General features: G+C 40.3%; 1 protein-coding gene across 1 annotated transcript in view; it reads right to left on the bottom strand.

Moving 5' to 3' along the window:
• The window catches only part of si:ch211-186j3.6 (neural-cadherin), a 313,671-nt gene extending 289,311 nt beyond the window's left edge, over window positions 1-24,360 (bottom strand). Inside the window, exon 1 of the mRNA XM_005929219.3 lies at window positions 22,746-24,360. Within this exon, the coding sequence (XP_005929281.1) occupies window positions 22,746-23,883 (1,138 nt within the window). The 5' untranslated portion in view covers window positions 23,884-24,360. The remainder of the gene's footprint in view (window positions 1-22,745) is intronic.
• Between the last annotated feature and the right edge of the window lie 1,099 nt (window positions 24,361-25,459).

Below are 25,459 nucleotides of genomic sequence, written 5' to 3' on the forward strand. Positions count from 1 at the left end.
TCTTTTACTTTAAAGGGGATGTATTTTGCTTATTTTTAAATCTTTCTCTTCTAAAGCTACTTCATTAGGGTAGCTTTGATTGATACTTGATATTTACCTTATACTGGGCCTTGGTGCAGCCTATCAGTTTACTACCCTTTCCTTCCCCCAATTGGCTGCTCTTCATAAGTAACTACAGGTGGGTAAGAGCCAATAAAAGAAATAGTCAAAGACTGAGTGTTTATATGCACATATACATACAGTATATACTAGTTTCTTACTAGTGCTGTTGTGGAGACACAAAGTCTAAAAGGGTGGGGTGGCTAGATGGGTCAATAAAACATTCATTCAACCCCACTGACCTCCTCCTTCTGTATGATGAAAAACATCATACTTTCACTGCTGCCAACAGCAAGAATCATAATTAGCATATCTGCTGGAGGTCATCTTGTTATAATGCAAACATTTTCTTTGTGGCATTTGCTAAAATGAAAGACAATTAACTTTTTCTTGTGTAGCCAACTTCTTAAAGAAAAACAACAACTTGAAACTTAAAAAGGTTGCCACATAGTTTCTGTGGATCACACTCTAAATCTCTGGCTAACATGCAGGTTCTCTGAGATGTGCAAATCCACTGCCATGTGGGCCTCTCACTGCCTCCATACACCTGCAGACCTCCATTAGTGACGGCTGAAGTGGTTTGGTTCTCACTCTTCTATCTACAGTCATATCTTCCCCACAACCTCAGTTTGATTTTGTATTAAATAATATTAAAAGGTCTAATAAAAACCATTGTTCAAAGATTGTTTTTGAGCATATCCATGTAATGTCATCAGTATATGAGCATAATGGCATTAAACAATCAGTAATTAAATAAAATACAGATTTCCAATATAATGATCATTATGATTTTTGCTATAATCAAACAGCCCTATGTCTGATTTAAACAAATGACTCTTGGCTGCCATTTAAATCCAATGAAACTTCTATAAATCAAATCTAAAGGAAGGCAGCAGTCCCCGCAGAGCAGCATGCTTCAAACTTTTCAGAAGATGATTCAGTGGAGTATTCTTTTAAGTGAATATTTTACATCTGAAATCTGGGAATAATTCTCATGTTCCCAGGTCTCAAAAGTGCTTTACTGCAGATTCCGTCTCAGTTACCTTCAGTGCACTGTCCGTGAATCGTTTATGACACTTCCTGTCCCTCTGCTTCATGTTAAGTGCACATCTGGGACCGCAAGAGGTACAGATGAGTACTGCTGAAGGAAATGCTTCATAAATATATTTTTCTGCATCTGCGTCTGTTCACAAGATTTAGAAACTAAAGCAGGGCTAAACATAAACATAATGCGCCAATGATTTTTTATTTTTTTATTTTTTTGAGCGTGCATAGTCTCTCAGTTGATAGTCAGTACATTTTTACCGCAGAGTTCAGCTCAGTTTCAGACACAGTATCTGGAGTGAATGCAGTGCTACAAAAAGACTATTGGTGGAAATCCACTGCAATGTTTCTCAGATGCTTCTTTATGTGGTCTATAGTGTGGGAGTACATGCATCTCAGTTTGTAGGGACATATAAAAGTCCCGAACTACAGGTTGTTTCAGCTGTGGCTTATCTGCCTCAGGATGCAGTAAACATTTAGAGAACTGACTAAACAAATTCAACACTAAGTATCTCCTAAATTATTAGAGCCTTATTACAACCTTACATTGAGAGACTTTTGTGAGGCCCTCAAGTTTTCTGTAGACCAGCTTGCAGAGATTCAACTGAGGCTGTTATGTAGACTTTGCAAAAGATTTGAGCCAACCCTTATTTCTTTGGCAAATATATTGCTAGGATAATTGTAAGTAGGTGCAGTTGATTATTAAAACACACAGACCTCCATCAACAGCACTGTATAAGGCAATAATAGAAAATTGTAACGTTTTATTCTATTTGGTATGACTTTATTCTCCAACACAAAGATAGTCCTAACTGTCTTTAGAACAGGTTTTTGGTATTTTCTTGACATAATCTTTAGGAATAGTTTTCAGGCTTCTTTTTCTTCTTTTTTTTTTTTTAAATCCACACATGCTTTTGCTGTATTGACAGTGTGTTTGGAATCATCGTGAAAACTGAAACCATAGCTAATCAGATGTTTTCCAGTGGGTATTGCATGATGGATCGAAATCTGATGGTACTTTACTGCATTCGTAATTCCATCGATTTTGACAAGGTACCTCAAAACCACCGTCTGAAACACTAAACCTGACAAAACCTCCACCCTGCTTTACAGATGGCTGTGAACACTCACTGTACTGTTCATCTGCTGTAGACATTTTTTTTGTCCAATTTCCTAAAACTCTTTTACACACAGACTGCACACCATCCTAAGATATGCCAAGTTTTCTTTGTGAATTGCCTTGTTGGTGCAAAAATGCAACCTTATGGCTGTAAAACAGTGTTTTCTTTGAATTTTTTAAATTTTGAACAAAATTAAAAAAGTATTTGTTACTTGCAGGCTGTTGCACTAAATGCCTAAAAATATTAAATTGGTTCTTTGCCAAATTGTCTGTTATGTGTAGCCACAACACTGGTTCATCCTTTGAGAAGCTGTTTTGAGATGCTTGAATCTGTCATATGTCGTGCCAAGGCTGAGGCAGGCTGGGGAATTTTTTGCCTTATGTTTTCTTTTTCCTCTAATGAATCTCTGAGTTTCAGGTGGAGTTATGGACCCGCCTTTGGCCGCATAATTGCTCTGGGATTTATCCTTCTCACACCTGCTCTAAATGATAACAAACAACCCCTGAAATATTTGAAGGCAGGATGAGCAGCAGATCTCCACCAGATCATCTTCTTCTACGTTGAGATCATCGGGCTTACCTTACTAATAACCTGCAATCCTGTTTCTAGTTTCCTTACATTGTTTCTCTGTCTGGCTTCTGGAATACCTACCTGCACACTTTCAACCGCTGTTGCTCTCAATTTCTGAATTCTGCCTGCTCTGGAGAATTATTTCACAGATACACAGATTAAATCACAGAAAATTTTAAGAAAGACCAGCTCTCTGGAAGCAAAATATAAAGACTTGAGGACTCGTTTAAGACTTGCACGGTACTGTATAAAATCCTACAGTCTCCATGGCATGATACTATTATTTTTTTTTGTTTGCTTGTTTTTTTGGGTTTGTTTTTTTTGTTTTTGTTTTTAAAAGCATTATTATTATTTTAAATAACTATAACTAATTAGGATCCCTTCCACTTTACAAGCTACAATGAAGATATCATAGCTGTTTTTTTTTTTAACTGTTTTATGGAACAATCTATATATTATATGTTGTAAAGTCAGATTCAGAAGCACACACAGAAACAAAAATAATGTAATGTGTTGATCCTACTACAAGAGCAGCAGAGTTCAAATATTCAGCAAATGCATTTGGAAAATCTCTTTAAATTATCTGTCAGTAAGTTTAGAGAAAGGCGGAGATAAAAAGTCTGAGCTAATTCTTTATCTCCACAGCTTTACTCTGTCTTCAAGTAAAGAGGACATAAAGTTACTTTGGTCGTTATTCTTCCTGTTTTGTCTGGATGTTGGCCTTAGATGTGCGCCATGATGTAAATGACAGTCTGAAATAAACATAATTGGAAGATTTATTCAAGACACTAAATCTGCAGTTTCATCAACCTTGGATTGCATCAGGATAACATTACTGTGCACATCTTGTTGTGGAAACATAGGCAGGAGGTTATTTTCCTTTATTCCCTCTCAGAGTTTATCATAGTTCAGTTATTTGAGATGAAAAGCTCCACATAAATGATACTGGAGGTCATAGGAAGGGTAGCTGAAGAAAAAAAGGTAAGTGACCAAATAGCAACCTGAAAGGCTGGAAAATGAAGTTGCTTAAAAGACTAAAAATTTAGTTTTTTAAATTGCCACTTGTTCTTTTTCAGTCACCCCTTTTACTCACTATGTGTTTATAGATCTTTCTGCACTTAATTATTAGTTATTAAACTGTTAGCAGTCGGACGTACCGCCCACGGGACATTGGATGGTTTAGGGGACTAATAGGACTGCTAAGGGGTTAATCATCTCTGGCTCTCTTTTACAGCATGTTTCTGTCCTGTCTTCATCCACACACCCCAGTACATGGCTGCCCCTCTCTCCCCTGCATCTGCCGTAGGTTTCTTTCTGTTAAAAGGAAGTTCTTCCTTCCCACACTCCCCACAGTCTTGTACTATTCCAGAGTCTTTACCTTACAAAGTGTCTTGATATATTACTATATTACTATATTGATTGATGCAGACCTTACAAGAGAGTCCATCCCCATAGATTTCTATAATAAAATGTCCAACTTTACACCAGAAAATCAATATTTTTCATCAGATAGAAAGAGCTGATTTACCCCTTAATAATAACTGTATAGAATTAAAACTGCATAGGATTACAGGTCATTACACAATGTGCATGTTGCAAAGAAGCAACACGAAACTCTCAATTCTGAATTCAGAGGACCCTTAAGAGGAAAACATCAAGGGAATAGTTTACCATGCCCGGGATAGGGTTACCGGGGCCCCACCCTGGAGCCAGGCCCGGGGAGGGTGCCCAAAAAGCACAGCCCGAAAAGGGGACATGGGCCCATCCTCCCGCAGGTCCACCACCCGCAGGAAGCGCCATAGGGGTCGAGTGCATTGTGCGTCGGGCAGCGGCCAGGAGCAGAGGCCCTGGCGGACTGATCCCCGGCTACCAAGACTGGCAATTGGGACATGGAATGTCACCTCTCTGGTGGGGAAGGAGCCTGAGTTAGTGCGTGAGGTTGAGAGGTACCGGCTAGATATAGTCGGGCTCACCTCTACGCATGGCTTGGCCTCTGGAACCAGTTTCCTGGAGAGGGGCTGGACTCTGTCTCAGTCTTGAGTTGCCCTTGGTGAGAGGCGGCGGGCTGGGGTGGGTATTCTAATATCCCCTCAGCATGTTGCCTGTATGTTGGGTTTCTTCCCGGTGGATGAGAGGGTTTGTTCTCGGCGCCTTAGGGTGGGGGTATGGGTCCTGACTGTCATCTGCGCTTATGCGCCGAGTGGCAGTTCAGAGTACCCAGCCTTCTTAGAGTCACTGGGTGGAGTGCTGGAAGGTGCTCCACCTGGAGACTCTGTTGTCCTACTGGGAGACTTCAATGCTCACGTGGGTAACAACAGCGAGACCTGGAGGGGCGTGATTGGGAGAAACGGCCTCCCTGATCTGAACCTGAGCGGTGCTTTGTCATTGGACTTCTGTGCAAATCACAGTTTGGCCATAATGAACACCTTGTTCGAACATAAGAGTCCATAAGTGCACGTAGCACCAGGACGCTCTAGGCCGCAGGTCGATGATCGATTTTGTAATTGTATCACCAGACCTGTGAGCATATGTTCTGGACACTCGGGTAAAGAGAGGGGCTGAGCTGTCAACTGATCACCACCTGGTGGTGAGTTGGATCAGGTGGCGGAGGAGGATACTGGACAGACCCGGTGCACCTAAATGCAGAGTGAGGGTGTGCTGGGAACGTCTAGCAGAGGCCCCAGTCCGCAAGATCTTCAATGCACACCTCTGGCAGAGCTTCAACAGCATTCCAAGGGAGACTGGGGACATTGAGTCAGAATGGACCATGTTCAGCATCTCCATTGCCGAAGCTGCTGCATTGAGCTGCAGCCGCAAGGTGGTTGGTGCGTGTCGTGGTAGTAACCCCGAACCCAAAGGTGGACACCAGAGGTGAAGGGAGCCACCAGGCTGAAGAAGGAGTCCTATCGGGCTTGGTTAGTCTGTGGGACTTTGGAGGCAGCTGACAGGTACCGAAAGGCCAAGCGGAATGCGGCTCAGGCAGTGGCTGAAGCAAAAACTTGGGTGTGGGAGGAGTTCGGAGAGGCTATCGAAAAAGACTTTCAGACTGCCTCGAAGAGATTCTGGCAAACCGTCAGGCATCTCAGGAGGGGAAAGCGGTGCTCCACCTGTGTATAGTGCTGGCAGATAGCTGCTGACTTCGACTGAAAAAATTGACGGGCGTTGGAAGGAATACTTCGAGGACCTCTTTAATCCCACTGACACGTCTTCCGAGGAGGAAGCAGAGTCTGGGGATGAGGGGAATAACCCGCCAATTTCCGGGGGCGAGGTCACTGAGGCAGTTAAACAACTCCTTGGTGGCAGAGCCCCTGGTGTTGATGAGGTCCGCCCCAAGTTCCTGAAGGCTCTGAACGTTGTAAGGCTGTCCTGGTTGACACGCCTCTACAATGTTGTGTGGAGATCAGGGGCAGTACCCCTGGACTGGCAGACCGGGGTGGTGGTCCCCATCTTTAAGAAGGGAAATTTCTGTGGCTCAAGTGTTGGCTTCCGTCTTGTAATAGGAAGGTTGCCGGTTCGAGCCCCGGCTCGGACAGTCTCGGTTGTTGTGTCCTTGAGCAAATGGTAAATGGGCTGATTCTTATATAGCGCTTTTCTACTCTCCCGGAGTACTCAAAGCGCTCTATACAACACGCCGCACTCACCCAGTCACACCCATCCTAACAAGCACTACCTCTATACTGAGTGCTTTCTAACTACACTCACACACATTCATACTCCGATGGATGCATCGGAGAGCAACTTGGGGTTAGTATCTTGCCCAAGGATACTTGGCATGCAGACTGGAGGAGCCTGGGATCGAACCTCCAACCTTCCGATCAGTAGGTGACCTGCTCTACCTCCTGAGCTACAGTAACAGTAAACACTTCAACTACTGGTGATGGCCAGAGGGGCCGATGGCGCGACATGGCAGCCTCACTTCTGTCAGTCTGCCCCAGGGCAGCTGTGGCTACAACTGTAGCTTCCCTCCACCAGTGTGTGAAAGATCCATCACAGACTCATCCATTGCTTTGGGTAATAAAGATGTCCACATGTAGCCTGTCTGGTAGAATAATCTTGTATGTCTACACTGGAATATAGATTTTATAAAAGTATGCTTTGTTTTACATTATACTAGCCAAGTATAATGTAAAGTGTAACGCACTCCTTCCCACCAATTGAGCATTGCGTGGCACATCTGACATACTGTTTTACTGTCATACTTCACATTAAAACCAAAATAGTTCCAAACGCCAGATCTGAATGAGGGTGGGGGAGGTTCAATTTGCCATGTTGCAAAGAGCTTAACTTCTGTCTGCTAGCTTGCCTGCGCTCAGTGGATCTGCGCTCGACAGTGCAGCCTAGGCGAGTAGTCGAACGCAGATCCACTGAGCTCTCAACACAGACAGCATCGTCAGAAGAAAAGTTGATAAAATAAATTAAAAATGTTTGTATTGTTCGATACATATGCGTACCGAACCGAAAGCACTGTATCGAACGGTTCAATATCGATACGAGTATCGTTGCACCCCTAATTATATATATATATATATATATATATATATATATATATATATATATATATATATATATATATTATATATATATATATATATAATATTAGTAGCAGCACCGTTTTCTTTTCTGTCAGCTTTATTTGTGATTTGAGTTAAAATAATAGCTGTGGAAAACTATTTTCTGTGTTTATGTGTAGACATGTTATAATTCTGTCAATAAATGGTTCTCTTTCTCCATAATTTTACTTAAGACTATTAGAAAACTTGTTGGGCCACTATTAGAGCCACTTTCCCCCCCCTCAGTGGATCTGTTTTGGCTGTTTTCCATGTCTGTGGGTTAATTCTTTCAGTGAAGCTGTGATTTATAATCTGAGAAACCTGTAAACATCGGGTGGTTTATTAGCATATCACGTACTTTAAAATAAAAAGTACAATTCTTAGCTCAGCCTTGCTAAACTTAGAACATAGTTTTAACCTGATAAAAATGCTTGTTTATTATCTCAGAACTTCCTCTGCTAATTCTTCTACCCTGCTCTGTTTTCATAATAAATCACTATCAAACTCCCACTGCTGGTTCAGTTAAGAAGTAATGTAGACCTTTTGTAATTATATTTGAATTAAGTGATTTACATGGTCAGTTAAACTACAAAAATTAACCTATACCTCCCTTCTCGGCCTTTTGTCATTTTCAGTCTTGACTCATTTTGCCCTGCAAGCATTCTCACTGTCATCTTTCTAATACTGTGAAACCACTGCAGCTCTGACCTTTGCATATTTGCTATCGCCTGCTTGTTTGGCCACTCAAAAGAACTTATTCAAAACCACAATGGATATAAAAATGTCAGCTAAATTTATAAAATACGATCGAGACACCATTTGCAGATGCAGCCATTACAAAGGTCTACTTTTACTGGTCTGCTGCTGCTCTCTACCCTCTGTGTTGGAGCAGATTCAAGCTGAGGGATGAGCTGACAAACACTGTGGTACGTGATGTAGCTCTACTTTTTGCAGTGGCCACAACTGTAGGGCAAAGATAAGATCAGCCACTTGCAGTACTTTATTGTTTGTGTGTGTGAGAGAGAGTCAGAAAGAGTAGCTTCCAATCTGTAATTCGCAACTTGTCTGTCTTTAATCAGATGAACTGAGAACCTCCGGTTAAGATGGAAAATCAATCACTCTGAAGCACAACAATCACTGCTCCTGTCTTGGTGACCCATACAAATAGCTTAAATGTGCATCCATATCTAAATGAAAAAATCTCTGTAATATCAGTGTAAGTCTGTACATTTTATGATTGTGTTATCCATACATCTATTTTTGCCTGTGTATAACGCATGTTAATGCATTTGTTTCATTGTGTGTATGCAATTCCTGGGATGTTTTCCGACATGTGTTTTTCTATATTTGTGTGTTTTTGTTCAATGATGTGTGTAAAGGGGTTGGAAGACGTATTCAGACACTGTCTATTGATCTGTTTGACAGTCTCCTCATGTCTTTAACGCGCTGCAGGATTGCACAATCACTCACATTGATAGCGTGAGCTGCAGCAACAGAAAGAGAGCGACCGAGAAAGACGTGCGTCTCTTTCTGGAAAAAAGTTATTCTGGATGAATAAATGAAGAAAATGTGTATAAAGCAAACATAGATACCAACAGCTTTGAAAAAAAAAATAATGGTATGGGAAGAACAGGGAGAGAAAAATGGGAAAATAGTTAAAAACAGCTGCTAAAGACAGCAGGGGAGATAGTGCTAAAAGACAGAAGAGGGTGCTTGACATAACCAGGACAGAAAACAAAGTGAAAATATAGGAGCAATAAGGCAAAAGGAACATAAAGAAAGAAAGATTTGGTGGATTAGGTGAGCAAAACAAAGCAGACAGTATACACTACACGAGCTGTTCGATGGCCTTGGAATAAACACAAGGAACAGTGTGCCGCTAATTCACGTTCTGGCCAATACGATGTAAGATGGAAAAAACACTTAAAATTAAGCACAAAAGAAAAAAAAAGCAAGAGAAAGTTTGCATGTCTGTAAACAGAAAAGAAACAACGAGGAAGAAGAGCAAAGGGGAACCCTCCTGTGTGCTCAGCATATTAGAGGAGATGCTGCAGGGCAGCAGTTAAACGGGGGGAGGGGGGAGATGTCTTACACCACACACACTCATGTGTGCACATACTTGTTTGATCCAAACATGTGCTGACCCTCCCACACACACACTTGCAATTACACACAGACACACTCACGCAGACATTAATTGATCCCGCTGCAGCAAAAGCTGGCAGTAAGGCTCGACATGAGGAAGCTACCCTGTGGCCTCTACCCACACAAATAAATAAGCTACTCTCACCACATTACAGCAATGCACACTTCAATTAAGAATGAGCTACAGAGGCAACATGACTGTAGCATGGCTGACAACCTTCTCCAAGGAGAAGAAGGCACTGAGGAAAGAGGTTACTGACATATTAACATCAAATATCTTTTAAAGACGGGGTTTCCTCAGCATAATTATATCAGTGTGTCCTGGGTACACTATTACTGTTTCTAAAATCTGTTAAATCTCTTACATGGGCTTTGGTTTGCAAATCCATATACTGAAAGAATAAAAGTTCACCCAGGTGATGCAACTGTCAGAGACTCCTGAAGCATTTCGAGCCCAGCTGGTTTAAAGAAGCTGCTTTAAATCTAAAGCCATTTATCCCTTGTTGGATTTGTCTGCACTAATGAGAGTCTAGAATACAGACGAGATTTTATCGAGAAGGTGACCAGACTTGGAGTTTCCAGTAGAATGAGAACATATGAACCAAATGATGACTTCAAAAGCAATGATGCGTTACCTTGGCTGACGCCGAGAGCATGTCTGTCATTCAACATTTTTGAGGGAAAAGACTGCTGTTGTGTGGCTCCACTGATAAAATGAGGCACACTTGAGAATTTGCACTCTGCAGTGCAACCCAGCATTTGTGTAAATGTGCCATGGTACTTCACCTGATCTGGACCAGAATAAACAGATGATAGGTTTGAAAATGCTGTTACGTTTGGGGAAACACACTTTAGTCTCGTTATCACGAGTGCCTTAGATCTGCTATTTCAGCTGATTCATCAAGCACCCTGCATTATACCCAGAGCTGATGTTTACAAGACAATTTTAGGGGGAGATTTTAGGAGAGCCACTATTGCCTTTTTGTAAGAAATATTACTCTGTGTTTTCTTTTTTGTAGTTTTGTTATGCTTTGCTGGCGATCGAGCATTTCTGGAAAAGGTTTCATCAGCCAACGATGTGGGCCAAGGACCAAACTGTCCTCCATTTTTGAAGCAGCAACAGATGGTGCAAATTACACAAGAGACTATTCAACTGTAACAAAACTGAAGCAGTTCTCAAAAGGTGGTTTGCTGTTTTTCATTTTTTTGGCAAAACAGTGAAGCTAGTGGCAGCCTTATATTAGTTAAATCATTACATCAAATTACATTGTGTTACATTGTTGCATTAGATCTATTTATTTTATTTTTCTTATTGCCAGTTTTGGAAAAATACTGCTTGTTCATCAGGAACTGAACTGCTAACACTCTACCTGTGAGATAAGGGAAAATAAAAACAAAAATCAATTACCGCAATAATGAAAACCAAACTCCTTGAACAACACGAGACATTAATTAATGGGAGTCTTTTCATTTCCTTTTGATTGTTGTGTTTTGAGTCACTCGTTCCTAAAACCAACAACTTTATTTTGATAACAACAGTAATAAGAATGATAGAAATCAGTGTTTGCCATATTTCATCTTGATTTACCTGCCAAGGTTTGTTGTAATGAAAAATAAATAAGTAAATAAATAAATAAATAAATAAAGATTTTACATAGCATGCAGAGGAGTTGACTCCTGCTCCCATTTACCTCTGAATTTAATCCCTTATAGAATAAGCATATAGAATATGTAATCCATACTCTATGGCAGGCTGTGATATATTGAAATGAATCTTCCTGTTGTATAGGAACAAACAAATGAAGCTTGGCTGAATTAGTTCTTACCAAATGCTCATTTTACTGTAGCTTTTATTAGTTGAGCCATATCCAAAAACACCAGCCTGCTGTCTTCTGAACAGCTATGAAGGCTGAACATGTAATATCTGCTAGAAATCATAAAAATTACAGTTTCACCTACAGAGCCACAAAACAGCAGATGCGCTTTTGATTAATACTTATACATTTAAATAAAGATATAATTAAAAAATGATGATATGATGTGACTGAAAGAAATATGTAAAAATAAAAGAGGCAAAAAACGACATCACATTATGGGTTTCACGGTTACACTTATGGCACAACACTCAGGATTACTGACTCACTTTAGATCGTTCACATCATTAATGTGAGTGTTGAATAATGTGGCTCATACTGGTTCAATTTAAATAAGTCTAGGCTCTTTATTTAATAGTCACGCCACATATGATGATTACTTTAAATCAAACACTGCAATTTAAACTCTGCAGGAAAACTGAAATATGTTGATTATTAAATGATAAGACAGCTGATATTACTCGCATTAAAATACATAAATGGCGGATTGTAACTCACAAGAAGAAGCCTGGCATAAAAAGGAGCAGAGGGTGACATTGTAAAACAGTCGAAATTCCATTAAAAAGGTAAGCGCTATGCCAAATATCAAATTTATTACTCAGTAATTGGGGTTGATCTTGGCACAAATTGTTGCTGCTAACTACAATGAATTATTCATAATGATTTTTTATTTTATTTTTATTTTTTTTTGGGAGGGGGGGACTATGCAAATGGACTAGCAAATTAATAGCAACACAGTTATTTCTTTCCAGCAAAGTCTGTCCTCCCAATGAAAATGAATTAGCAGTCATAGTATCAGGAATTTGCATAACTGTCACCAGACAGACAGACAGAAGGGTGTGTGTAGATGGATAGAACTTTGAAATTGAATTATCTCATTGAGCTTCCCCATTAAATATATAGTCAGTAGCATTTTAGCTTCTTTTTTTTACAGTTTTTTAAAAAAGTCTCCTCTTAAAGAGCTTTAAGAGGTGACATACACTGAAGTTATTATACTGTAGGAACAGGTGATTTTGTTATATACACATAGACCCATGTAAGCTGTTCCCACACTCTTCCACTGCTTAGCCGAGCAAGTTGTCTACTGGATGCATAGCTCTGTCTTTATTAGGCTGACATGAGAGTGATAAAGATCCTCTCATTAACTCAGCAAGAAAGCAAATAGGCTAATTTCCTAAAATGTCAAACTATTCATTCATTAGCTGCGACAAGTGCCCATGAAACCGCAGTGGTCCAAAGAGGTCAAAACAGGCATTATACATGCATATTTTAGATAATCATCACAAGCTTTCTAGATTTATTAGAATTAAAAAATAGTTTTTACAACATGATCAAGTCCCTCTGTCTCTGTGTTAAAGCTATCATCTGCTGCATCTCTTACTTGACTTGAACAACCCAGCTCTCAGCTAATATATCCTTTTGAATTTTTAAAGCCAGACCTGCACTCTTCGAACAGGCCATTTATCCCTTAGGCTTCTGCCTCTCAGGTACATCACCTCGCTCTAGCTGCCAGCTGTAAGCTTTTATGCTGCAGTCTCCAGGGCTTCGGTTATGGAAATAACATTGTATTTCTTTACAAGGCCTTGTCCTTGATCATTATTACACAACTCTGTAGCAGAGCGACCAGATAACCAATTCACCTGTTGTCTTTATATTGGTTTCCACTAGAGCCCAGTGCATCTTGACTACATGATCCTCAAACAATCAGACTGCAGTGACAAACGGCTGCACAGTAACCTTCTCTTGATGCAATAAGAGCTTGGTGCACTGAGTGATAAACGAGAGTATTGGTTAAACTATTCATTGCACAATGAACAGAACTTGAAATGTGCATGTTCTGACCATAAAGTGTGAAATCAATAAATGAAAATAGATAAGTTGAATTAGTTATTTGACATTGGATTGCAAGTCAGGGCTGAGTTTGAGTACAAACTTCTTTCAGAGATTAATTTTACTATTAAGCAACCGCAGGTCTCCAGAGGGAATTGTGCTTTCTTAATGTTAGTTCATCTTCACATGACTTTAAACTGCAGCATGTTATTGTGGACAATGGTGTTAATCTAAAAGTCTATGAAAAAAACCTCTATAAAGCTGGGGCATCTGACTATTTGGCACTGATCGAGGAAACAGGAACAGTCCAAAGTTTCCTTTCAGCACTGCAGCTGGGCTGACAAAGGATCAATTGACTATTCCTCAAACTTTAACTAGAAATTACTTTATTAATGTCTTCACATATAAAATTTTAACCTTTAGAGAAAAAAATATTCTCAGCCATCCCACATAGATCTTAAGTACAGTAACTTTAATGCATTTCCTCTTCAATCGATCTTTGTGAGTTAACATCTATGATGTCTTCCTCTAAACCATCATGTGCCTTGATGGTTTCGACTACAAGATTATTCAAAGGAGTTTCACATTCATTAATGCTTAAATTTTAAATGTGACTAATCTATCTTTATTAACAGACTATGCAGCACAGGCTTTTTAGCGTGGCAGTAATTAAATCATTACTTAAAAAATCCGACAGTTTTTAACTAATTACCGACCAATTTCGAACCTTCCTTTTACTTCAGAAATCCTTGAAAAAGTAGCTGTCAAACAGTTAACTCATCGTTTGCAGAGGAATAGTTCATTTGAAGAGTTACAGTGATGATTTAGAGTACATCATAGTGCAAACACAGCACTAGCAAAGGTTACAAATTATTTACTTGGCCTCTGACAGTGAACTCATCTCTTTGCTTGCCATGATAGATCTCAGTGCAGCATTTCATACCACTGACCACAATATTTTACCACAGAGATGAGAACAAGCCATGTTGCTGCAGTCGTTTGATCATCTCTACTTGATAGATTCCAGTGTGTGCATGTAAACAGGGAGCCTTCTGCACACACAATATTAAAATGAACCCTGTGAGGAACCAGTGTTTTTTTACATCATACATACTTCCATTAAGTAATATTATTAGACACACTGCATATGTTTTCATTTCTATGCAGATGATAGCTAGCTTTATTTATCCATAAAGCCAGATGATACAAATAAACTAGTTAAACTAATTACATGGCTTATAGACACAAAGACTCCTTGTAGATTCAGACAAAACTGAGGTTACTGTATTCGGCCATAAAAATCTGAAAGAAATATGGTGTACAACCAGATACTTACTTTAGATTGCATTACCTTGGCCTCCAGTAACATTGTGGGAAATAATAGAGTCATTTCTGATCAGGACATGTCCTTGTGCACGCACATTAAAGAAATAGGACAGCATTTATACATTTGCATAATCTTTTTAATTAAGTATGCTGCTATGAGTTTACTAACTAGGACTAGAGACAGAAACGGTTTTCCTCCCATATTAGCTTCTATTCTTTGGTACTTCTTAAAGTCAGAATTGAATGCAGCATCCTCTCCTCACATATAAAATCATTTCTTTTTAACATTGTAGGGTCTTACAATATAAAGTGTCTTGAGGTCATTGTTGTTGACAGTTGACTGTCAGAATTTGAACATATCTGAAAGGTAAATGCATTTGTATTGAAACTGAAGTCCTTTTTGTGGTTGACATTACCCGAGTTTGACAGATTATCGTTACCACATTAACTTTACTATAGCTTCCTTTAAGAAACCAGCTAAGCTCAGAGAATCTTGGCATCCTCTTTTAGTGTCTGCGGTGCAGTCTGATTTGGAAGCGACTCGAGCTGGTCTGTGTCACAAAACAGGAAGAAGCTGCTGCTCTTACTGAACAAATGATGCTAAAGCTTTCAGAGATTCTGGCAATGACAGATGGTGGAAGGAGTGAAAAGTCTATTTAAAAGAAAATCACATCTGTCATGTTTATCTTCTGTAAAGCCCGACAGAGGGAGTGAGGACAGTAAATTACAGTATAACAAGACTTGAGATGTAATGAGAAACAATACCACAAAGGATGTAAAGTCTGTGTAATAAGCAGTGCTGTGCAAGTTCAAGCTTCACAGGAGCTACTTCGCAGTTCAGTTCACACAATTAACTAGTTCACTTTTTTAGTTCACAATTTCAAAAATAAAAGACGTCACATTCATATGGTCAATGTTGCCCTGTCCATACACCCCCAAACTCTGCTGCTTCCCAGTGTAAATGAATTACTCCATATTATATTGACTTCACAGAGATTACTTTTAAAAGCCAAGCTAAACCTATACAAGTAGTCTATCTTTTACCACATAAAGTAGGACAACCTTAAACAGATCGGGTTACAACTGGAACATTATGGTCGTTAGGTCCCGTTCTTGCCCTTTGAAAATGATTCCTTGTTAACATAAACACCTGATGACTTGTTTTTAGGGGACAATTTGCATAAGACTGTCAGATGTATTTGTTTTTTATTGGAACACATAGACACTTCCATTCTAAAATTCCATTAAATTTTTATAAGCTGTATTGTTGATTAGGCTTAACTATGAGTAGTTCAATGTCCACACCAGCGGTCTCCAACCTTTTTTGCGCCACGGAGCGGTTTATGCCCGACAATATTTTCACGGACCGGCCTTTAAGGTGTCGCGGATAAATACAACAAAATAAAAATAAATACAACTAGTACCAGTACCGAAAAAAAGAAGATTTGTTCATAACACACGTGAAAAGACCCAGGAAAACCGAGTTAACGATAAAAACGATAACAAAATAACGCTGAAAACCGATAAAAACCCTGAAAACTATACATTTCACACCTGAGCCTCAACTCTCGCGGCCCGGTACCAAACGACTCACGGACTGGTACCGGTCCGAGGCCCGGGGGTTGGGGACCGCTGGTCCACACCACATTCTTTAGTTGCAAACACATTCTTTTCAGTTCAGTGTTTACTGAAAACATGAGCACATTCATGCACAGCACTGGTAATTAAGTTTACCGAGAGCTTTGGTCTCATTACCAAACATAACATCTTTAACGTGGATTAAGCAGACTGACCATGTAAACCTTTACCAGAAAAATATTTTCCTATTACTTTATTACAGTTTGTCTATTTAACCTGGGAACTGCGCTTGTGAAAAAATTATGGCTTGTATAGCACGTTTGACAGCATCTGAGGTTACTAGCAACTGCAGCTGACAAACCTTGGTGACAGTAAAAGACCTGCAAAATCTAAATGTGAGATGAGGAAACTCAAGTTGACTCAAATTATGTGTTTTTCTTTGCACCAGACATTGTAGTCACAGAAAACAAGACCCTGTGATGCAGAAAATAAGAACAATTCAGGCTTTGGATGCTTTGCTCTGATAGCATGTTGTAAACTTTTACATCTTGATGTTTCTTAATGAACTGTATACATTATAGGCACAAAAACAGGACTTCCTCAGTGCTGAAGAGAGTAATTGGGTAAAGAAGCCAAGCGGCCAAAGTTTGTCAAAGTCTCTTCTGTGATGCTGTTTAGCAATGGTGTAACTCCTTGATGAAACCACAGTCTCTCTGGATGATAAGTTGAGCTTTTTGGGCTGACTGTGCATCGCTGTGGGTTTTTTATATGCATGTAAGAAAACAAAATGCAATTAAATAAGGCAAAAAACCTGTGTCGTCACATCGGCTTTGTGAGGGCTAAGTCAGCTAACCATCCATGCATACTTATGGTCCACGCACACATGTGTGCGCAGAAGACCAAGTGTGTGCTATTTATGCTCTTCGAAGGAATAAATGGATGCAGACTGTTTCATCTCAATAAACAAAAGATGAGTAACATATGCAGCTAACAGGCTTCCCTTATTGCCATCTGTCTGGAATGTTATTCTGGCAACCCAGAATGCACAATAATCACAATGTTGGATATTGTGAGGAATGTACAGTGTGTGTGTGTGTGTGTGCGTGTGTGTTTGTTTTTGAGATGCAGAATGCATGTACTTTCATGACCAAATAGCCTAAAAACACAGTTTATTTTAGCCTTTGTGTTGACACACTTTTTGCTCATATATCTGCATTTATGTTTATCTGTGTGTCTTTGGCTTAGTGGAGAGTGGCAGAAATCTGGAGTTCTCTTGATTAGAGCCAGCTGTTTCTCTTCATTAACTAAAATCCCATGCATGCACGCACAGTCTGCACGCACAGATGAACACACAAAAGCAGACACACACCGAATCAAAATTCCCTAGAAAACATTACGCACAAAATGGCGCTAGTTCTCGCTACATAGAAATGAAAGCAGCATGAATAAGGTTGGTTTGAAGTGTTTTGTTTCCTGGTGTTTATTTTCCCTCTCTGTAATATTTCTACCACAAACTTACAGAAAATTGAAAATGTTCAAGATGGTAAAAAACCTTTGACACAGATTAGATGGGTAATTTAATAGTGCAAATTGCCTAATGAAAAATACTTTTATTTTATTGTATCATATGAAAACGATTATGTTTGTTTAACTATTTACTTAGATAAATCAAGTGAAACTGATGAATGAAAAAGAAAAAGATCTGGAGATCATTCCAAGATTGAGCTTGCATTTGGTAATTGTTCATTTGAACCTTCGATATGAAGGTCTTACTGGAAGTGACGTGGACCAGCGTTAGACTGAAAAAGGCCAAATAAATAGCACCAACATTAGAGGTGGCTAAATCAACAATCAAGTACAAAAAACTGCATAGTGTTGTTAAATATTAGTTTTAAAATCAGGCCTGAAACATACATTTTTGATACCTTATTAAAAAAAACAAAGAAATATGTGGACTTATGATCATATCTTCTTCCTTTTTGCTTATTTAGGTGGATATATATGTTGCCAGTGGCTGCCAATATATTTATGTGTAGACATATGTTGGCCAGTTTGAAACTTGTAGTACATTGTAATTATTATTTACCGGGGGTTGGTCAGAGATCCCCTCTGTAACGAATGATGTAGCCTAAACAAGTACAATGATATGAAGTTCAACAAGATAAAATGCAATATAATGAAACAAATATGTGAATACACTAAAAAAAAAGTCAAAAATAAATACAATGAACAAAAACAAATAAATGTAAATCTGATGATGCATTAGTTAAGTAAATTATGAAGGATATTGGTGTTTAGTTCAGGCAGGAGAAGAGAATCAGACGTGGCACACGAAAAATGTGGTGGAAGGAGAAACTATAAAGACAGAAAAAGAACTTCTGCATGACTAACCAAATTAATCATTTGACTAATTAATCAAATTAATCATTTCATTAATCATTGTGCCAACAGGAGTCACTGCAGTCAAAGAACAGTCTCATACTGGCTGTTTTAGAGACGAAGGAAGACCCTTTGGGGAAAATTAATGGGCTACTCACTTGGTGCTCTTATAGGGGTTGGCACAGTATTAAACGACTTGTGAAAATGAGGGGCTAGGGATATCAAACTCAAGCCCACACACGGTTTATGTTGGGAAAATAAAAGCAGGGAGTGGTATTATCTTGTTTGAAATGAAGAGCAGCTGTGCATGGAAAGGAAACCAGTAAAAACAATTGAAGGAAAAAACCTTTGTACAGCTTTTTTTCACATAGGAGGACGTGCCACTGATTTTTATTCATTCCATGGAGATTTACCCTAATCTTAAGCATGCCAGCTCCATGATCATCCACCACAAAAGAAAAACAAATCTCACAATGTGATTGTGTGAACTGATTTGTTTGCTTACACACACACAACACGAGTAACACAAGCAGACACACACTTAACACTGTGGAAGCTCAGCAGCAGTTGTGAAGCGGACCTCAAACGCTATCTCAGATCCTGACACAAGGCTTTCGGTTTCCCCCTCCCCCAAAAAACACGTCTGTCCCTCGAAGAATCATGTTAGGAGCTTTCTCCCTCACAGTCTTAAACTGAGCCTCCACTCAAACCTAAATCCCTGGAGTGAGAGTGAAAATAAGAACGAGAAAGTAAGAGAGCAAAGAGACACAGAGAGGAGAGAGAAGTGCGCGACAGAGAGACAGACAGAGAGAATGAGATGGGATTACAGGGATAATGCGAGCAGATGGAGGGAGGTCGTGGCTCCAGCAGGACTCTCCACTCCAAACGGATTAAAAGACTTCAGCCGAGCCACCAACAACCGAACTGATGATGCGTTCCTCGCGCTTGAGACTCTGAGGTGATCCAGCCTCGTCCCCAACTGCTAAACCCAGAGATGATAACTTGCTGTCTTTTAGCGTGTAGCAGTAAACAATTAGATCACGGTTATGTATTTCAAGGCCCCTCTATTCTTCCTCTTCAGTCAAACTTATAAAAGCTTTTAGGCTTTTTTAAGCCCCATCCATTTAGGCAACAACTGTGCTTATCCTCTCACTAAAAAATTGCTTTAACTTACATTCTGTTAGACAAAATCAAATTCAAATATAGTTGCACCCAACGGACATCCAGGAATCAATTACCCAAACTAACAGAGGATCTGGTCACATAAAATCAACATTAGATGTCCTTTAGCTTTCAAATCCACTAAGCCATTTTACACTTTTTCTCGCTGCTTCACAGAAGACGGCTTCATCTCAGCACAAGTGTTTCCATGCAATAAACTTTTCATTTCATAAAAATACAGGGGACGCTTCTGTCCCCACCTCTCATACATAGTTTTACATCTTTTAAATAAAAATGAAAAATAAAACATTGCTTTGTTTCATTCTCCCTCCACCAATTCATTCTAGACAAGAGTTGTTTGAGGGTTTTTTTGCAAAGTGTGTCCTATATGTGTCTGTTTGATGCCTGCTAATTTGTGAAAATAATAATAACGTCTTCTAGTTGCCTATAAAGAAAGATGGAACTAGTTTAACTTTTGACAGCTTGTACAGGAGGAAACATCAGCTACTAACTAATTTCATCAGACAGTTAAAGTGATTATTTCTTTAACTTAAAAAGTTATATACAATGCACAAAAGGTTAATGTCAAGACTCCTGTCTATCTATCTGAAACCTAAGTTTTACTACATGGCATTACATTTACTTTTTTGTTGAACTGAATACCAAATGTGCGAGGATTGTTCAAAATGTTAAAGAGATGCTCCGAAAATATTCAACTTTAACTTTTACTCTTAAAGACTCAGTGTCATATTTTCCCATATCAGTTGTCTCATGCTGATTAGCATTTATCATTTTTTGCTTTATTTGAGGGGAAATTTATTGGTGAAATCATTTTTAAATGCCTTAAATAGTTTTAATGTTTTTGTAAAGTCTTGGGATCAAATTCATGTCAAGGACCAGTGGAGACCCCTGGTGGTTAAGCTAAATTTCCTGGCACTGTACTGTTAAACTCTTTAATTATTAGTTATTGAGTTGTAGCTATTGTTGCGTGAAGACATTTGATAACACAACTCTGTGAAGTTTGCAGTGCATTGTTTCTGCAATTTCTAAATGCTCCCTGTGTATGCATGAACATACACCAGCTGGAGGGACTAGCACTGATGAAAGATTGTACAGTAAAGTTTTTGGTTCCATGGACATAAATATTGCTACCCCCTTGCCCAAACCCTCTCCTCGTGCCTTACCAGTGGCACTGACCAACAGAAAAAGCCTCCCCCACAGGAGAACTTGGCCCATGTAACTAAAAAAAACTGCTCAAGACCAGCTAAAGGAAGCCAACAATATCTCAGTGTTTCCTCAGTCAGATCGAGGAAGGGTGAGATTCACTGGAACTAACTCAATCAGTACCTCACTCTTCAACTGATGGAACTCAAAGGATCAGATGCCAAATTTCCAGTGCCAGACACCACAGTACACGTCCAGCAAACCCATGTTACTGTCACAGGGTCAGAGGTGGTTTGGCAGCATGAAGAAGACCTGTAGTATTAGTATTAGGTAAGTATTGTCAATATTGTGGAATGTTGGATTAAATCCTGCTTGTTATTTTAATCTTTTGTTTTTAAATCAACATTTGGTTGACTTAATCTGGATGAAAAGAAGCTTGTTCTGTGTTTTAACAATGAATTTGTGACTATTTTTCCAAGTAGCAGCTGCGCTTCATGCCTGCAGAGAAAGGCTGAGGTATACACACAACTCATGTGTATGGATATGCATTCATTAGACAATGCAATTTAAACATGAAGATGATTGTTTGTAATACACACATGACAGCATTATGCATGCGTGATACACACACACACACTCACACACACACATACACACACGTGCACATATATAGCTGTAAAGTTGTAAATTAGCACTAAAATACTAGATTGACAGATACCAGTGTGTCTGTTTTGATGTTTTCAAAAGGAAATTGTTCTGACAAATAGCCAGCATTGTGGATCGTTACTGGCAGCGTAAATTAGCGCTGTGTGCTAGGAGCAGGCTCAGCTTATTTTCTGCATCAGGATAGCTCACATTACCAACACCAACAGGTCACATTGATTGGGTCTCTTCTCCAGTCAAATGCTGTTAACTGGTCTTAATGGAACAAATGTGTTTCCAGTAAATGTATGAAGGCAGACTGAAAGATAAATACACACAGATAGATGTGCAAACTCAGTATCAGACTTTTTTTTATATATAATATATGATAATATTTTTCCACTCTGAAGTCTGGTCCACAGCACTGAGTGTAATATTCCGTTCTGTGTTTCATCCCTTTGAATATGCATTTATTAATGTGAATCTGGCTGCTTGTTAACTTTCAGTCTATCTGCTCTTTTCTGTCCGCAGGTGATAATTAACCTGTTGGTACGATGGCCGTTACGCGACTTGCTTCTCCCCTGACATCCCAGCATATGTCGCTGCTGGCACACGACACATTCATGGAGCCCTTGATTTATCTTAGCACGTGAATCATCATCAGCACTGATGAATGTCACCCAGTTTAACCTCGATTGTAAACACATGACACTTTGACATTGCTTACAGTCAGACTCCCCAGAGCAAGCTAGAACTTTTCTCATTTCACCATTCGACCTTAGCATTTCCAGCTGGCCTCACATCCATTCACTGTTTCTGAACACTGAGGTTGCAAGGTTAAGTATTTGCTACAACAAAGGAACAGGAAACCTGTCCGAGCGGATAGACTACTCTACAGTAGAGTAATTTTCCAAATGTCTAAAATCAAATAACGAAAATCATCTTAAATCGAGCAGTTTCCATCGCAGTTTCCTTTTCCTTCCTTGAATACAAGCTCTGGGCAAATGCACACTATCTTCGTGCGTATTTACGCATGCAATACGAAGTGAAAAAATACACCAAGTTACATTGTGAAAAGAAACACAAGATAGAAGAGTAAGAGTCAGTCCAAATTAGGAATTTGGCACTGCTTGTGGCAAAAGGAACGCACACAAACCGTCCTGTCCAATTGCAGCCTCACTCTCTCTCTCTCCTCCTCTCGCTGCCACACATCCACAGACCGGGTTGCTCACTCACACACGTGCACATCGCCTTTTGCTCACCTCTTTTATCCTGCACTCTGACGGTGATCTCCACTAGAGGCTCAGTCTCTCGGTCCAGTTTCCGGGTTATGATTATGTCCCCGGTGTCCCGACTTACGCTGACCGGTGAGCTCTCCACGTCGGGCTCAACCAGCTCAAAAGTGGCCGACTGAAACCTCACCGGGTTCAGGTTCATCACCACTGAACCGATCCCTGCATCCTCGGACACGTTGATTAAAACTGGGCTATCTGATTCCAGTACTGACCTGGACTTTCTCGCTGGTACTTTCTCTTGCGATTTCGGTTTCCCTTTTCCCGGTTGGGGATTTAGTGAGGGCGCCACGGGCCACTGCCGTGGATTTATTTCCACTGTTATGCCCTGGCTTGTGCGAGGTGGCCACCCCCGGTCCCGGGCAAACACTTCAAATTTAATAGGTTCATCCAGGCCGAGGATGGAGTCGACAAGGAGGATGTCACCAGTTTTGGGCACCACGTAGAAACTCCCGTTTCTGGGCAGAGCAAAGTAGATGAGCTCGGCGTTCTTGCCGCTGTCATCGTCCCGCGCGGTGACCGTGTAGATCGCCATGCGCAGCGCAGTGGCATCATCGAGGCTCAGTTTCACATCGTCTCCGGGGAAAGTGGGCTGGTGGTCGTTAGTGTCCAAAACGTCCACCTTGATGGACGCCACCTCAGACACTAGTGGAGACATGTCTTCCTCTTCCCGGGAGAGTCCCGCGCATTGACCACAACACAAACCGAGACCTAGCGCATATTCGGCACGCTCCTCTCTGTCCAGAACCCTGGAAGTCTTCAGTAGAATATGTCCCCGTTTGTGGTGCGCAAAGACACGGAAATTCTCGCTGCCCTCTCCCAGGAGTTTGAGATGCGCTGCCGCCGAGCTGGGTTCCCCGGCACCGCACAGCCTTTGCGAGTTGAGTCGCTTTAATGGGACGCTCAGTCCGTTGACCCTGCAGCCCGGGGACGAGTTCTCAAATACATGGCCGTGAAAAAACGGCACCTGCTCCACGGTCCTGTTCCCGAATGCGCACGAAATAAAAAATGGTAAAACCACGACCCAAATCATGACTGGATATCTCTTTGGCTCCACGACACTAACGCGCCTCACATAAATCCATGTGTGCGTCTCTTCAACTTTCATGAAATTGTAGCGCACATATTTGTTGGCACCATATTTGAACTCGATGTGGGAGAACTTTGTCTCTACGCGTCTGCGCTGTGCGTCCTTCTTCTCTCCTGCCCTCCTCGGTCTGCCGTCTCACCAGCAGCGCTGTCTGTCTGTGCGCGTTCCAGGGGAAAAAACGCTTACAGCTCGAGAACGCGCTTACCTCTGCACGCTTTCTCACTTCGTCTTGCGTGCGCTGATCCTCAGCGATCTCGTATGAGCATCACACCTAATCCTCCACTTGCTGCAAACTGCACACAGCCGCACAGAGACCTGCTTTCCAAGTGGAGCTCACTTATTACAGGGAGGAAAATCAATTTTCTTTGCATCAGATCTGCAGATGAGAGTTTGGTCATCAGGAGGATATAACGCAAAACCGGCTGCTTTACGCATGCAGTGCCAAAGCTACCAGGTAAATTCATTTGTTACAATGATATGCGGCGGCAACAGATTTCTTATAGGAAATGAACTTCTCGGTAAAGCTGCACCGCATCGAATTAATGCGTGCTCGCGCGCACGCGCATAAACACTCTCCACCAGCGAGCAAGTATGTGCGTGTCAGGGGGATCCTCTGGGAAACGACCCGACCTCCCTTCTCCCAGTGATCAATGCCCAGTCTTGCACATCCATATCCATCACTCCTCTTTCCAATAACACGTCAGTCCACTGGATTAAAATAATGTAAAAATCGATCATTTTAAAACGTCTCCAGAGGGGCAAACAGAAAAGAAAAGCTTACAGCTTCTGGAAAGGACTCAGAAAGACTCAAGAGCTGTCTTTGTGTCACAGTAAAGTGGCCCGTTTGAGCGTGTTCATCTCACACTGTGTTTTTGTTTAGTCCCTAGGGGTCTGTGAATGTTGTGGGCAAGTTTCCAGCGAAATGAGAACAGTTCACTTTAATATAACATTGACAAAATATTATATTCACTTTATATTTACCAGGTTTCACTGATATTGTCTCTTGGTCACATATCATTCACTACTATACTGACAGCACTCATGTAGATTCCTGATAATAGATTTGAGCTGTTTATGGATCCAGGGCACGGTCATTATCTCATCCAGAGTGTCTGTCTTCTGTGTGCTTTTGTGCTGTTTGAACTCCCACTCACTAAAACACTGCAACCTGTGCAGTTTTAAAAGTTTCACATCAGCAGTCCTTGGATAACACAAGTTTAAGGCTTTACACAAAAAAACTGTGTTCTTAAATTCAATCAGGCTGGTGTTTAGCATAAAATCTAACATCAATGTGAAGGTGAATTCCCTTTCCAGTATAACTAGAATGAAATAAAACCATTTTTAATGTTAAAGGATATACACCCAATCTATTCATAACTGACCACAGACAACAATGAGGACTTTAACCTAAATGTAATCATCACGCCAAGTCTAAATCACACCCAGGAATTAGCAAATAACTGTGATGAGTGTAAAAAATGTACAGCTTGTATCCTTGTCTGCATTAATTGTTTTCTCCTAATGAAACACAACTACAAACAACTCAACCCCCTCAAATGAATCTATGTTGATGCAAAAAATACATAAATTAAAA

The sequence above is a fragment of the Haplochromis burtoni genome, unplaced genomic scaffold (genome assembly GCF_018398535.1).
Source record: "Haplochromis burtoni strain Fernald_Lab_line unplaced genomic scaffold, NCSU_Asbu1 Contig_121, whole genome shotgun sequence".
Taxonomy (NCBI): domain Eukaryota; kingdom Metazoa; phylum Chordata; class Actinopteri; order Cichliformes; family Cichlidae; genus Haplochromis; species Haplochromis burtoni.